Source organism: Gambusia affinis, linkage group LG18 (assembly GCF_019740435.1).
Source record: "Gambusia affinis linkage group LG18, SWU_Gaff_1.0, whole genome shotgun sequence".
Lineage (NCBI taxonomy): Eukaryota > Metazoa > Chordata > Actinopteri > Cyprinodontiformes > Poeciliidae > Gambusia > Gambusia affinis.
In genome coordinates this window covers 485,472-500,770 of record NC_057885.1, presented here as the reverse complement: position 1 = coordinate 500,770, position 15,299 = coordinate 485,472, and the positions used below count along the sequence as shown (strand labels likewise).

The 15,299-nt window shown below is 44.3% G+C and overlaps 1 protein-coding gene across 1 annotated transcript; it reads right to left on the bottom strand.

The window, feature by feature from the left end:
- polr2a (RNA polymerase II subunit A) lies at positions 1–14,827 on the bottom strand. The gene is made up of 29 exons (XM_044097046.1): positions 14,481–14,827; positions 13,684–13,816; positions 13,455–13,591; positions 12,277–12,450; positions 11,913–12,194; positions 11,662–11,823; positions 11,335–11,555; positions 11,114–11,246; positions 10,203–10,327; positions 9,588–9,798; positions 9,295–9,504; positions 9,042–9,210; positions 8,268–8,362; positions 7,929–8,132; positions 7,631–7,853; positions 6,864–7,047; positions 6,605–6,776; positions 5,999–6,104; positions 5,625–5,830; positions 5,273–5,536; positions 4,989–5,196; positions 4,799–4,899; positions 4,618–4,722; positions 4,346–4,528; positions 4,060–4,263; positions 3,781–3,967; positions 3,582–3,695; positions 3,356–3,505; positions 1–3,148 (listed from the first exon to the last, which is right to left on the bottom strand). The coding sequence occupies exons 1-29, from the start codon at positions 14,565–14,567 to the stop codon at positions 1,998–2,000; spliced, it is 5,901 nt and encodes a 1,966-aa protein (XP_043952981.1). The 5' UTR covers positions 14,568–14,827; the 3' UTR covers positions 1–1,997.
- Positions 14,828–15,299: the final 472 nt, after the last annotated feature.

Sequence of the window (15,299 nt, the reverse complement as noted above, 5' to 3'; positions counted from 1 at the left end):
TGATATAGTAAAACTTTTATTCATTTTTTTCAAGTCAAAAAACAAACAGAACAGAGATACAGAGAATGAGATCATGACTTGATTTTTATACAGTGGCAACTTTAAGTTAAACCTTCCTTTAAACTGGACAGATGAATTCTTTCCTCAGCTTGAGACCCTGCATCGCCTTCAAACGCTCCAGTCACACAAAGGTACACACACTCACTCATTCATTCAACATGGGAGTCCTGTTGTTGTGGACTGACAAAACAGCACAGTTAAGACAACAGCGTTGGATGCAAACGTAGTGGACAAAATGCAACACTTTGTGGAATTAATGTCCATCGGACCCGCTTTGTGTCTAAGGCCAGAAAATGCCGCTCATTCAAGCCGAGGCTAAATATAAAGCAGTTTTGTTTTGTTTTTTCCACAAAATTAGATTGCATTGAGTTTTCCCGAACCTAAAATATGCATTTTAGCTCAGCGGGACTCCCAGTCGGAGTCGACGCTAAACCCACCTCCTCCCCATAATTTCCCCTCATCACAGGTTAAATGCATGGAGGAAAAAAAATACAAGGAAACACTGATTTTAGAAACTCCAGGATGAAGAGGTAGGGAAACCAGTCATTTCAAAATCAAATGAGGAAGGGTCAAACAGCAGCCTCCCAATTTACCAAGCCAGCAAGCTGTGTAAAGATGTAAAAAAGAAGTTCACACTACTGTAGTGGCATTTTTAAAACAAAGGCTAAGAGTGCAGCTTCTTTGGACCATTTCTTGTTAAAAATAAAGTTTGAATATACCATCTCCGACTTTTGTAGAAAGCAGGACAAAGTGTTTCTCTCTGAAGACTTTAAACTTCCAGGCTATTTTAACTGGAGCGAGAAACTTAAAATGAGAAAGTCAGCTGGCGATCAAGATCTGTCCCCCTGCCTCTTCATCCAGAGCAGATGAACTTCCTGCAAACAGGACTAAAAAGTCACCAAAAGCAAACGAGAAAAAATTAAACTCTTATTTTCTCTATTCATACTCATACAGAATAGTAGTTAACTTCATAAATAAACTGAGTAGAACGCAAGTACACTTCAGCTATTAGAAATAGGACAAAAATTTGCAAAATGTAGGAGGGATTTTTAAAATGTATAGACGTGCACTACTTCTGAAAACAAGGACAAAAGCAGCAAGACCAAAACTATTATCCCTCATCTATTTCGTCAAAGATTCAAGATCAAAAATCAGATTTATTTTTACAATTTCTTGTGTGAAATTTGAAATTCCCAGTTTCTACGGAAGATTAGCATCTGGAAAAGTGTTTTTTTTTTTGTCTGCTTTTGACATACAAGTTTCTAAAATGGTAGACAAAAAGATGCTGGTGGGTAGTTTTGTGACATCTTTCAGGTTTTTGGGGTGTGAAGGATGAAGAAGATGGAGGTGATGGATTCATATGCTCCTGTAAGTTTAGAGCAAGGACATAAAAGTCCTTTCTCTCCAAACCAGTTCTCTCTTCTTTTTTTTGAAGTGTGCATTTATGCAGATGATACAATTGTGTCCACCTAAACTTTCTTTAAATGCTTAACAAGAAACAGTTTTTGTGATATCATTATGGTTTATGTTTAAATGGTGAATACAATCTTTACTTCTCAGGCTTTTGGCAACATGTACACCATCGACTACACAACCAGCATTTATAGACTGCAAGAAAGAGAGGGACTGGATGCAGGACACCAAAGTTAAAAAGGGACTTAAATGTTCACATCTTCCTCCCCTTTTCATTCCCTCTGGGGGATTATCAGTTTTTCTTCACACCCCATCTTGAAATTAAAGAGTAAAGAAACTACTTCAAAAGGCAACATTTTCACCCCTCATCAGGTAAAGCAGCGCAAGTCTTTCACAAACAGTTTTGAACATCTTGGGGGGAGGGGAGCAGCTTCCTGGTGGAGTCATGGGTCCCACAGCACCACGTTCTCAAGCCAATTAAAGCTCCTGCTGTCCTTCAGCCTCCCCCCCGCCTCCTCCGCAGCTCAGTTGTTTTCCTCGTCGCTGTCGTCAGGGCTGATGGCTGGGCTGTAGGTAGGGGAGGTGGGGCTGTAGCCGGGGGAGGTGGGGCTGTAGGTGGAGCCTTTGGGGCTAGTAGGCGAGTACGTCGGAGACGTGGGTGAGTACTTGGGCGAAGTTGGGGAGTAAGTGGGAGAGGTGGGAGAGTATTTGGGGCTGGTAGGGGTGTAGGTGGGGCTGGTAGGGGAGTAGGTGGGGGAGGTGGGGCTGTATTTCGGAGTTGTTGGGGAGTAGGTAGGGGAGGTGGGGGAGTACTTCGGTGATGTAGGCGAGTACTTCGGCGACGTTGGGGAGTATTTTGGAGAGGTGGGGGTGTACTCCGGGGAGCTGGGGCTGTAAGATGGGGACGTCGGGGTGTATTTGGGTGAGGTTGGGGAGTACGATGGAGAGCTGGGGCTGTACGACGGCGAGCTGGGTGTGTAAGTGGGCGACTGAGGGGTGTAGCGTGGACTGGAGGGGGAGTAGGATGGAGATGTAGGGGAATAAGAGGGTGAAGTTGGGGAGTAGTTTGGACTGGTTGGTGTGTAGTTGGGGGAGGTTGGGGAGTAAGAGGGCGATGTGGGAGAGTATGAAGGGGATGTAGGAGAGTAACTGGGGGATGTTGGGGTGTAATTCGGTGATGTGGGGCTGTAGCTCGGACTGGTTGGAGAGTAGGACGGAGAGGTAGGGGAGTAGGAAGGGGAGGTGGGGGAGTAGGATGGAGAAGTGGGAGAGTAAGAGGGTGAGGTTGGTGAGTAGGAGGGTGAAGTAGGGGAGTAGCTGGGCGACGTCGGGGAGTAGCTGGGCGATGTTGGGCTGTAGCTCGGAGAGGTCGGAGAATATGACGGAGACGTCGGAGAGTACGATGGAGAAGTGGGGGAGTAGGAGGGAGACGTTGGGGAGTAAGATGGAGACGTTGGGGAGTAGGAGGGAGATGTCGGGGAGTAACTGGGTGAAGTGGGGGAGTACGATGGAGACGTGGGGCTGTAGTTGGGGCTGGTGGGGGAGTAAGAGGGAGAAGTGGGGGAGTAGGAAGGCGACGTTGGGGAGTAGCCTGGGCTCTGAGGGGTGTAGCCCCCCGGAGAACGAGGCTCGTAGGCGGGGGAGGTGGGAGAGTAGTTTGGTGACATGGCTCCACCTGAGGAAAATTCAAAAATCAATCATTTAGGGTTCACTCACAACAGCTTTGCATAATTCAAACTCCAATTTGTTTGCCTAGAATGTCTGATTTGTTTGTGAAGGTGTGAATGTGCAACTGAACTCCTGTTTGCACAATAGTGATAAAGTTATGATAGTTTAAGCTGCTATACATTATTATAAGAGCACATTTTCTGATGCATCTAACCTGGAGATGGGATGTATGGACTGACTGGTCCAGGAGACCCTGGTGACCCCGGTGTGGGAGACCAGGCTGGGGAGTAACCTGGAGAGAAGCCGCTCGCGTCTGACGCTGCGCTGGGAGAGAAACCTGCTGCTCCAGGGGTCATGCCGCTTCCTAAGTGACCAAATAAAGAGTCAGTGAATGAATAGGAAAAGATGAGGGCCAAAGTAATGACTGTATTTGAACCTACCAACACTGGGAGACCATGCTCCGTAGGCTGGGGTGGCTCCAGTGTTCCAGGGTGTCATGGCAGGAGACATACCGCTCATGGGGCTTGGCACTGAGCCAAAGAACATTCCAGTGGCTGCAAACAAAGACGTAGAACGTATCAACATATGCACTATCCCAAAACATCTACACCTAAAATCAAGAACAATTCCTCCACTTACGCCCCGCCACGCTGATGCCGGGGATGTTTGTTGGGATCTCCATGCCGTACTTGCACTTCTCAGCATCTAGCAGCAGGTCAAAGCAGCCGGTTCCTGCTGGGGCGAGCTGGCCGAGCATGATGTTCTCCGACACGCCTTTCATCGGGTCGCACTCTCCGTGAGAGGACGCCTCCATCAGCACATCCACCTGCAGCGGAAAAGGAAACAAGATTTGTTAAGAATTACAAAAAAATAAAGTGAGGATTGAGCCGTTTGAGTTAAATAAAAAAATCCTTGTACCGTCTCCTCAAAGGAACACTTCATGAGAGGTCCGGTGTCTTGACGGTTGATGCCGTGACGCGTGATGGCCATCAAGTGACCGCGGCAAGTCATAGTGTCACAAAGCAGAGCCAAGTGGCGGTAGTTGACGTAGGAGCCATCAAAGGAGATGACGTGGTACAACTCTCTCTCCAGAGCTTTTCGGACAGCTTCGATACCCAAAACCTTTTCAACAAACAATTGTCAGAGACAATCCCAATGAAATAAACCTTCAGCTCATGATGAAAGAAGGGCAAGGGTTTTGTACCGTGAAGATCTCCACGATGTCGTTGGAGGTGGTCCTGACAGGATCCACGTCCTTCTCACTGAGCACCCTCATGAGGCTCACTCCGTCCGTCTCAAGGATCCACTCCTGCAGGGCCTTGAACTCTCCATCCTCTGTGATGATGATCTTCTTCTTGTTGTCAGTCTGAGGCAGGTGCATGTACACCTGAAAGAGATTAGCAAAAACATATTTGTAGAGATTTACTAAAGAAACAAAACTAAAGGAATAAAAAGAAGAAACCCCGATGAATTCACCTTGCTGATCTGCTCGATGCCCTGCAGAGTCATGTCCGTCAGCATGTTGGATTCGATGCACCTCAGAAACACATCGTCGTCCATTTTGTCCACAACCTCCTCGTCCTGGTCATGCACAGCAAATTCTTACACTCTGATCCAACACTGGATTCTCTCAGTTTCATTGTTAACCAAAGCTCACCTCTTGAAATTTGTTCTCGTCACTGTTCATGATTCGAATTCGCAGCACCAGTTTTTCAGCGTTGTCATCGTTGAAGATGCAATTAAGGTCATCACCAAAACCTAAGATAAGAAAAGTGCAATGTGACTGAGTGGGGAAGGGTGGGGTTAAATTCTTTATAAAACATTGAATGAAGTGTTACTCAACCCACCTGCATTGATTTTCTCTGCGATCTGCTCCATGGTCAGTTTGCGGTCAGTCATATGCTTGCGGTCGAGCTCGATGCGCAGCAACCACGGGGAAATGCGAGTCACATCAAAGTCCGGCATCTCGTAGTAGACGTTCACCCACTCCTGATCCTCGGCCACCACGGTGTTCTGAGGGTTGGGGTCATAGTAGATGGCGGTGTTGGCAGTCACCTGGAAGACAATGCTCAGTTTAAACCCAGTTTTTAAAGACTTTCAGATAAAAAAAAAAGAGCTCAAGATATCTTACCTTCCTGAGCGTTGTATGCTCCAGTCGACACAAGATGTCCTTAGCTCTCTCTGCGTCACGTGCCGCCTGACCCAGCAGGAAGACGGTCAGCGACGGGGTCTTGGGCCTCTTCGAGATGTTGATCAACTCTTTGAGACGAGGCACACCAAGCGTGACGTTTTTGGCCGACACTCCGGCGTAGTGGAAAGTGTTCAGGGTCATCTGGGTGGCTGGCTCTCCCAGCGACTGGGCAGCTAGAGCGCCAACCATTTCACCAGGGTGGGCCTGGAGGAGGAGGACAGGAAGAATTGTTTCATGCTTTCAGATGAAAATGAAAGCTCAAACAGCTCCCAACCACATCTCCTGAACTTACAATGGATTGGTTGAACTTGGTCTCTATCTCTCCCAGCAGCCAATCGTAAGCCTCGGTGGACAGGCGGAACTCCTCCGTCATGCGTTTGGAGCACAGCGTCGACCGCAGGTGGATGTTGAAGAGCAGAGTGGCGTTCTCCTGGGCCTGCCTGCTCAGAGGATCGTCACCATTGACAATAACCAGCTTCTTACTCAGCTCCTGAACGCCTGAGGAGGATAAAAAAAAACATATATGTTAAACTGCTAACATAATGGCTTGGGGTGTTCTTTTTAAGCAGCTCTACACAACATTTGACGTCAACTTATAATTATTTTTTGTGATTTAGCAATTCTCAAGTTTAAAGAGATTTAGGGTTTTTGATTTTTCAGCTTTACCCTCAACCACTCGCAGGGGATTTAGGTCTGTTGGGGTTCGAGTGTTGATTCGGAAAATCTTCTGAGCGTTCCAGATCATTCTGGCCAGGTTGCACGGCAGCACCACCTACAGGCAAAGTGACATATTGCAATTATACATCATACAATTATACATCATCTACCATGTCTAGAGGCTTTTAAAGATGATAGAGATTCATCGTAGGTTTATTCCAAATCTTGAAAATGTCAAGAACACACATTTAAAGTCTGAGAACAGGATTTAAAAGCATGCAACATTTACTTAGATCCGACCGCAACACCATTTAAATCTCATCTCATTAAATAAAGTCATGCAAATAAAACTGATTTAAAGGGAAGTCCCCGGGCTCAACATTCCTGCTTCTGCTTTTACCTGCAATGACGGATTGAAAACTTTGGTATTACCATTTCTGAACCTGTTTTTACATTTAGTAATGTTTCTTTAGCTCGCTGACTGTTCATTGTGTGTACCGCTGTAGCTGTTGCTGATTTAATTAGAAGTCAAAGCAGATTCTAGGTCCTTTTAGATAAAAAAAATAAAATAAAATAATGTTTTGCTGTCCTGTTGTGGACCATATGATCACGCACCTTACTGTCACCAGTGGGGAAAATCGCCCGCAGGATCTCTCTGTCCTCCCTCATCTTCTCAAACTCCTTCTCCAAGACGCTCTGCACATGTGCATTAGTCAGCACGTCTTTCACCACGTCTTCCTGCAGCACCCGTCTCAACGCGCGCTCGTTGGTGCAGTCAAACCGAAACCTGGAGGGGTTAAAAGGCGAGCCGGTGAATTCCTGATTCGGAACAATTAAAGGACACCGAGCTGGTTCAGGATTTTTGCATGCGCACTTCTTTTCGAAAGCCTTGTTGGAGGGCTTCAACGTCGCCAGGTTTTGGAACTCGACGTTCTCTCCCGCCAGGCCGTCCTCGCCGTAACGCAGCTGAACCACCTGGTTGATGGAGTTTCGCACCGTGGCGTCGTACTTCACCATCACAGACTCCATGGATTTGATGAGACGACGCTGAATATAACCTGGAAGTAAAGCGAGAAGATCCCTGTCAGCCGTCAAACCAAAACATTTGCAGCTACATCTTAAATGGCTGAAATAATTAACTGTGATTAATCGACTATTGAAATAATTGTCAAAAATTTTGTAATGGATTGATCATTAACTGGAGTATACACTCAAAACACGTTCATTTGCTGAAAAAACATATTAAGAGCAGTAGTGAAGCCAAAACTGTACAATAAATATATAAATTTGCATTTAAGGTAAGGACCTCTTCACAAAACTCCTCAAGTGGCAAAGTTTTAGTAGGCATTATTTTAGCTGCAGATGCATCCCTGTAAATGATTAAGTCTTCACTTTAAGAATTATTTTTCTGTTGCATTTTAGGCGCTAAAATATTTATTTTCTTATTTACAAAAGTATTTGAATTATTTCTAAAATGGTATAAAAGACTTAAAAAGTAATATGAAAAATCTGCAGAATGTGGCAATTTTTAAAAAATAAAATTAATCAATCCTCAGAGTAATTGACAGAAAAATGGATCAGTAAAATAACTGCTAGCTGCAGCCCTCATGTTTTAGCCATGCTGCTGCTGTGTGCACGCACCCGTCTCAGCGGTCTTGACAGCCGTGTCGATCAGACCCTCTCTGCCTCCCATGGCGTGGAAGAAGAACTCGGTCGGCGTCAGCCCGGCCAGGTAGGAGTTCTCCACGAAGCCTCGGCTCTCAGGACCGTAGTCATCCTTGATGAAGTGAGGCAGCGTGCGGTGCTTGAACCCGAAGGGGATTCGCTTACCCTCCACGTTCTGCTGGCCCACCACGGCGATAACCTGAAGGAGAAACGGGATTACGCTCGGCTCAAACCGTAACGGTGTTCTCTGCTAACGGTCGGGCCGAGGCGTCACCTGTGAGATGTTGATCTTTGAGCCCTTGGATCCCGCCACCACCATGGACTTGAAGTTGTTGTACTCGGACAGCGACTTCTGAGCGGAGGATCCCGTTTTGTCACGAGCGTCGTTCAGGATACGGTTCACCTGGTTCTCGAAGGTTTGCCTCAAGGTGTTACCGGGTGTCGGTTCTAGCTCGTTGTTGTGAGCTTTTTCAATAACCTGGCAGATGAAAAGGAGGAAAATTAAACTCTGCTAGGCGACAAATCTAATGTTTCTTGCACAAAAAACCCCTCCTAAATGGTTAATAAATCGTTATTCTGTGTGTTGAAAACATATCTAAGAGTTTCCACTCACTTCTATCACATCCTGTTTGGCCTTCTTGATGGTGTTCTGGATGTCGAGGTACGTCTTGGCATCAGCAATGGAGTCCCCAATACCGATGGAATGACCTGTTGTTGTCACAAAGACATCGGTGTGAAGAAAAGTCCCGTTTAACTCAAAATTAACTCAAAATGGCTGCGTTTCCATTACAAATGTGCAAAAAACTTTTTCAATATTCTGCAAAAATTGAAAAAACACAATTTCACAATCGTGGCGTTTCCATTAAATAAGAAATGCAAATCAAATCACATGTGATTTTAATTTTATGACCAATAGTAACACAGCTATTTTAGTTTAAAGTGTCAACATTCAAAACTTTCCAAACAAAGTTGGCAGAATTCAACCCGCCTTTGGTGCATTTGTTTTTTTAAATGTTTTCACGGGCAGATGGACAAAAGGACAAATGACTGGACAGACAAAGGATGGATTGGAAAATAGATGAACAAACAAATACATGGGTTGACAGACAATCTATGTCTGTCAACCTGTACATGTCTGTAAAGGTTTGTAAGGATGGAAAACTGGACAGAACAGAAGAAACATTTGATGGACAGAAAGCAACAGTCTGAGCGACAAATGAATGGAGGAATGAAAGGAAGGGATGGACTAAAACTGGAAGCAACATTAGACAGGTTAAGAAAATATAAATGTTTTTTAAACCTGAACTGGAGTCTTACATGAAATTTAATAAGTCTCAAGGCAGTGGAGGAACCTTGCAGCAGCGTTCACTGTGGATGCGTCTCTTACCCTCGATGAGCAGCCAGTTGTTGACCACCGTCTGAATGTTGGAGTAGAAGAGCCTGGTGATGTCGTGGCCCATCTCCAGGTAGGAGATGTGGACGAGGGAGCCAGCCGAGGTTCCCAGAGACTTCTTACACAGGATGCCCATGATCAACTCCCCGTTCTCCACTATGACCTGTTTGAAAATTCACTCTTAAATTAAGCAGTCTGAGGCTGGTTCCTGTGTTTAAATTGGTAGATTAAAATGTCTGCCCCGTACCTTGGTGTCACCAGGGGAGATGTGTTTGTACGGGCCGCTGTCTTCATCGTCGGGGTGCGTGCTGTGGGTGCGGATCACGTTGATGTGTCCTGGAATGATGAGGCTGAAGATCTGCTTCCCCGTCCACAGCGGACGAGGTTTGAGAATAGCCGGCTGAGGCATCTTCCCGTCCCAGGTGGACAGGAACATCAGGAGGTTCATCACCTCACCCTGACAGAGGAGGGAAAACCTGCAATGAGCACCAGCGATCTCAACCATGCATCTGTTCGGAGGTCCAGCAGCAATCCACGCACCCTCTCCAAGAACACGTCTCTTTTGGTGAACTTGCGAACGGCTGTGAGGGTGTCCTGCACGATACCCATGACGGGCCGGTTGGATTGGGGCGTGACGATCATCCGCGGCACCATGGCCAGCTCCTGAATCTCCGCCCGGGTCTCCAGCGACTGAGGGAGGTGGAGGTTCATCTCGTCCCCGTCGAAGTCAGCATTATAAGGGGTGGTGACACTGCAGAGGTGAAGAACAGACATCAGCGAGGGCAAAGGCGATGCAGGAATCGCTAGGCTGCACCGCGGGAAACCAAAGACTTTGATCATTAGTTCCTACAACAAAAAATATCTGCCATCACAAATAATATTTGTAAAGAATTTACAGAAATTCAACGTTGATATCCTGATCTGCTCCCAATTTTCTTTTAAGTGATCAACATTGGAGTCGCCTGCAAAATTGGACTAATATCTGTTGCCAGCGCCATCAGTTGCAGCAATGTTTTACAGAAACACTTTTTTGATTCACTCCTTTGTTTATGTGCAAATGCGGAATCATACGTGACTCAAGATTTATATCAGAAATCCTGACTGGGATATTGCTCCTGTCTGTAAGAGCTGTTCAGATTTTATCTTGGTCGATACCTGAGGTTGAGTCGGAATGTCGACCAAGGCAGGATCCGAACTCTGTGCCCCATCATGGACATTTTATGTAGCGTGGGCTGTCGGTTGAAGATGATGATGTCACCGTCGCACATGTGCCTTTCCACCTAAAAATGATGGACAAATTACAGTTAGAAATGTAATTTATTAGCACCGATATGAGATACATGTTGCTTATGAACAGATATGCACAGAGAAACGCGACCGTCGTGAGCAGATTTTAAGATTGGTCTGCTGTGATTGGGTATCGTCCAAGTTGGAAACCTAAAAATCGAATCATTTTTTTTGATCAGTGAGTGTGAAAAAGACTCCACACAGGAACTTGTTACTGAGAAAACTTCAAGGGAACTATTTTCAGAAGCACAAATAGGTGTTCTACAACAGGTTCACGATTTGAAAGAAATTTCTAAGTCTTTTGACTTCTCTATATGGGTGGGTGATATGACTTGAAAAAATATAATTTCAGACTTTTTAAAACCAAACCTGATATTAATTGATGTTTTTTCTCACTTTCTTTTCATCAAAAAGACATTACAAATATTTTTATCAAGTGGCTGTCATTTAAATCATCCTTTCTGTGAGTTCACCTGAGTTCAAAGTAAAAATAATAAATAAAAAGTCTGCAAAACATGCTTGTCAGACAAGATGGTGGGCTTAGGGTGGGCTGACGTCACACTGATCTAGAAAAAAAAAACAAGGAGTGCGTTGGAGAAAAAAAAAAAAATAATTTCCAAGAATTTATTATCCAGCTCTACATTGCTCTTTAAGACAAATCAGAATTGATTGAAGTTGGAGTTAGCAGGTAAAAGCTTCCCAAAATCAAAAAGACAGAAAAAATCCCAATGGAGAATCTGTGTATGTGAACAAATATATGAACATTGTGTTGGTCTTGCCTTGTAGCCGATTTGCAGATGAAGGTCACTTGGTTTAGGGTGGAATCGCAGGTCGATTCTGTCTCCGTTGTCTCGGATAATGTATTTTGCTCCGGGGTACTGGCTGTTGCCTCTCCGGACCAACTCTTGCAATCTAGTAAAAGCAATCAGAGCGAAATTAGCTGGACGTACCGGCAAAGTTATGATGATGCAGGACAAACTCCGGAGCCTCTCGGCTGTACCTGTCGATATTAAAGGGTGTGACAATCTCGGGGAACGTCATGTTGGCCGCGATGGATCGTGGCACGCCCACTTGGTCGATCTGCAGGTTGGGGTCGGGGGTGATGACGGTTCGGGCCGAGAAGTCCACACGTTTGCCCATCAGATTGCCCCTCACTCGCCCCTCTTTTCCCTTTAGACGCTGCTTTATGGATTTGAGAGGACGGCCAGATTTTTGCATTGCCTGAAAAAACAGAAAAGGTCTTTTTTTTCTTAGCAAAGCAGCAAAAACATGATGATTGACTTCATACTAGCAGCTAAAATCCAGCTGGATGAGTATGTATACAAACCCTCGGCAGGCCTGGTAATTCGTTGTCGACCATCGTGGCCACGTGAAACTGAAGGAGCTTCACATCCTCGGCGATGACGTGAGCAGCTGCGCCGCTTTGCTCGTTTCTTCTCAGCTGGTTGTTGATCTTCACGATGTCCGCCAGCTTATGGGTCAAATCGTCCTTTGAAACAGATTATTTTTTAAAAATTTGTTAGATAATTTTAGCAAGGTGTGGCATCGCAGAAACACAGAAGAAGGATTTTAGTTCACCTGGTTGCGAGCCGAGCCCTGCATGACCACGGCGGGCCTCACGGCCAGCGGAGGCACAGGCAGCACGGTCACAATCATCCATTCTGGACGGGCGAACTTGGGGTCCATGCCCAAGATGATGTCTTCTTCGTCTGAGATGCGCTTGAAGATCTCGTGAACGCGTTCGGGACTCAGGAGGATTTTCTTCTCCTGGGAATCCTCGTTGACGTGCTTCCACTCGGCGTACAGCTCCAAGCCCGAGCGTCGGATGCGTGGCTGGTAGCGCCCGCAGCCGCCGTGACCCTGAGAGGAACCCAACAGGTGAGCGGCAGGGGGACAGGCAGAGAAGAGCCGGAAAAGGTAAACATAGACTCATAGTAAATACCTTCTCCTTGGTAATGTCCTCCTCTGTCTCCTGTGGCTCCATTCCAAATTTGTTGTCCATCTCTTCCCCTCCCTCGCATATGTTTTTGCCTTTGCACAGCTCGTAGACGTGGGTTAGACGCTTCCTTGGCTGGCCCTTGGATTTCACAAGGATTTCTTTGATCTTCGGGTTGTTCTAGAAAGAAAAGGAAAAACATGACTTAAAACGACAAAATGTAATGTAGAAAACGTAGACGTAGAAGATCAGGATTGTAATAAGGTGATCCAAAAAAAACAAACAAACAAAACACTAAATTTATGAGAATATTAAATGAGTTTTATGAGCTAGAAAACTCAAATGAAAACAAAGTAGATAGTATTAGCCTGCCATTCCCACATGTGGTGAGTCAGTCTTTTAGAAACAAATGCTAAATGTATTTATTTATTTTGTAAAAGTGTTAAAATAATATAATAGAGCAACAACAACAACAACAAAAAATAATAATAATATTGGTATAAGGATACTATTGTAGATCATGTGTTACTCAAAAATGTAGTGTCAATTTTAAATTGACACTACATGTTATTTTACAAAAATATTTTGCTGCTATTATTTCAGCAGCTGCTCACTTATGCTTTTTAAAGAACTTTGCTTTACAAAAAACATTAACTTAGTCATACAAGTGTGTTAAGTTTTCTGCCATTTAGTTGTTAAAACTATGAATTGCATCTATACAAATAAAGTCATTTGAATTAGGATTTCTTTTTTAGGTTAAATAATATGTCTGTCTCACAACAGATAAAGTGTAATGAGAACAAAACTTTTTGTGGGGGGAATCATAAGGCTCTAGGATTGAGCAGCTTAGAGAAGGCAGAGTGTTTCTGGGTATCTGCGACTTTTACCTCACCGGTTTATTGTGATAGGGTCTGGATGAACACCACGATTGGTGTCATTTACTTTCTTCATTCTTGAGTGTAAACAAAAACACTTTCATTGTTGCAACACAAAGATTCATAAATATACAGTGCTATTACTTTTGCATATAAGCTTCCAGCATATTTAATAAAGGACATTTGCTCCTTACTGGATGTTGTGGGCCGTAGTATTACTCTAGAAATTAGATTTGAACCACTAAACATTAAGTTTATATGCAAAATATTGGCTTATAATATTTACAGTAATAGAATGTGAGCACTTACGGAATCCACCAACAGTTTTGAGCAAAAGAAGCAGACGCATCGAAGAATCTTCATTATTTTTGATATGAAGCCGACGTGGAAAACCGGCTTCGCCAGCTCTATGTGTCCGAAGTGGCCCGGACATTCAGTCATGTTGCCTGAAAGAACAAATGTATTGTAAGTGAGAGGTCAGTTCAGGACAGAAATGTCTGGTTATGTTGCATGAAATTCAGACATGTCAACACTTTACCTGCACACGTCTGACATCTCCCACTGCGTTCTATGACCCCTTGTCTTGGATCCATAAGGCCACCAAGCTTAGGACGTCCTCCTTCTGTGGTTTCGGGGTATTTGATACCCCCTTCAGTAACTGACATCCGTTTCTGAAGATGACAACACATGGTAAAGCTAGAATAACTGCAATCATGTTTTCATAAATACCAAAATACAGAAGCATTTAAAAATATCTGTCACTATAAAAAAAGTTACTTTATAAAAGTTCTACAACTTCTTCAGAAGATTTAATTTCCAAAACGGAAAATGTAAACATTGGATATAAAGTAGAACAATTGAACACAAGTTTCTTCCATATAAAAACACACTACAGCATATACAAATAACAGCAAAATACATGAAATTTGTGTTTTATAAGTTTTTTTTATTTGTAAAGCCAGATAACAGGTCATAAAGTACACGGCCAAGTAGTACAAAAAAATTCAAAACCTACATATCAAGTCATAAAAATTATTTACGATGGCCCTACAGACAACATCGAACGTTTTTAAAGGGGGTTTAATTCATGGGTCAAGTGTTGTGCTTTAAGTTTTTTGTTAAGTTCCTGCAACATGCTAGTTAGCTCAAGCTCCAGCCTGACACAGTTAGCTAGGCTAGGCTAACAGCAAGACTTTCCAGTTGCAAACAGAACCATGTCTTTGACGAAAGTGTTAACTTACTTCGTTAACCGATAAAACTGCATAATTTAATGTGTCAACTATTAAATAGTTCATTAATAGGAAAATAAATCCCACCCCAAAACAGAAAACCTACAAGTTCATCTGGGCTGATGACGCCGAACTGAACTCTCTTGATCGTGCGCAATGGGCATGCGCTGTCACCGGAGGGCGGTCCGTGCATCTTGTCTATTCAAAGAGACGCGTCCTTCCTCGGCACGCCGCTTTGTGAGCAGGAACAGCCTGTAAATTGTCACCTCGACTCCGGCCAGGCCGCCAACGGTGACCGGAAAGTCTCCGAAGGCAATATTCCAGGTGCCTTTGTTGTCGGCTGCCTTTGGAGCTGAGTAATTTACGTTCAGTTCCTGCCTACACAGACCAACTACTGCTCCCTCCCCTTTTCTGATCTACTAACTTGAGCGCTCTAAGCGCTTCTGAACGTTAAGCAGCCCAACGCCTGGTTATATAGACGGAGAGCATACTACGGGGTTCCCCACTCAAAAACACAAGGACTGTTTGCTGAGAAGGTGGGACAAGCAACTCCGTAGTAACACTCTCATTGGCTTTTGAAAGTAGCTTGATGAATAATTAATGAGATTCCACGTACAGCCAATCAGAGTATACGTTAATTTCACCAGCAAATCATAGTTGAAGGCGGGTACAAATATTGTGGGAGCTCATTCTTATTGGCTTTCTTGAAAGAGAAAGGGCGGCGCATATTGTGCTTTGCATGAAATCTATAAATATTTAGTAGACCCTCTCTAGATTGGTTGGTTTTCTCATTAATATTTAGCAATAGGAAAGGGAAACCCAATGACAATGAAGAAATGTATCTATGTGAAATAATTCAGTCAAAATCCACCCCCTTTCCGATATTTGCCGAGGATTGCCGATTGAACTTTCTTCCCTCTGAGCA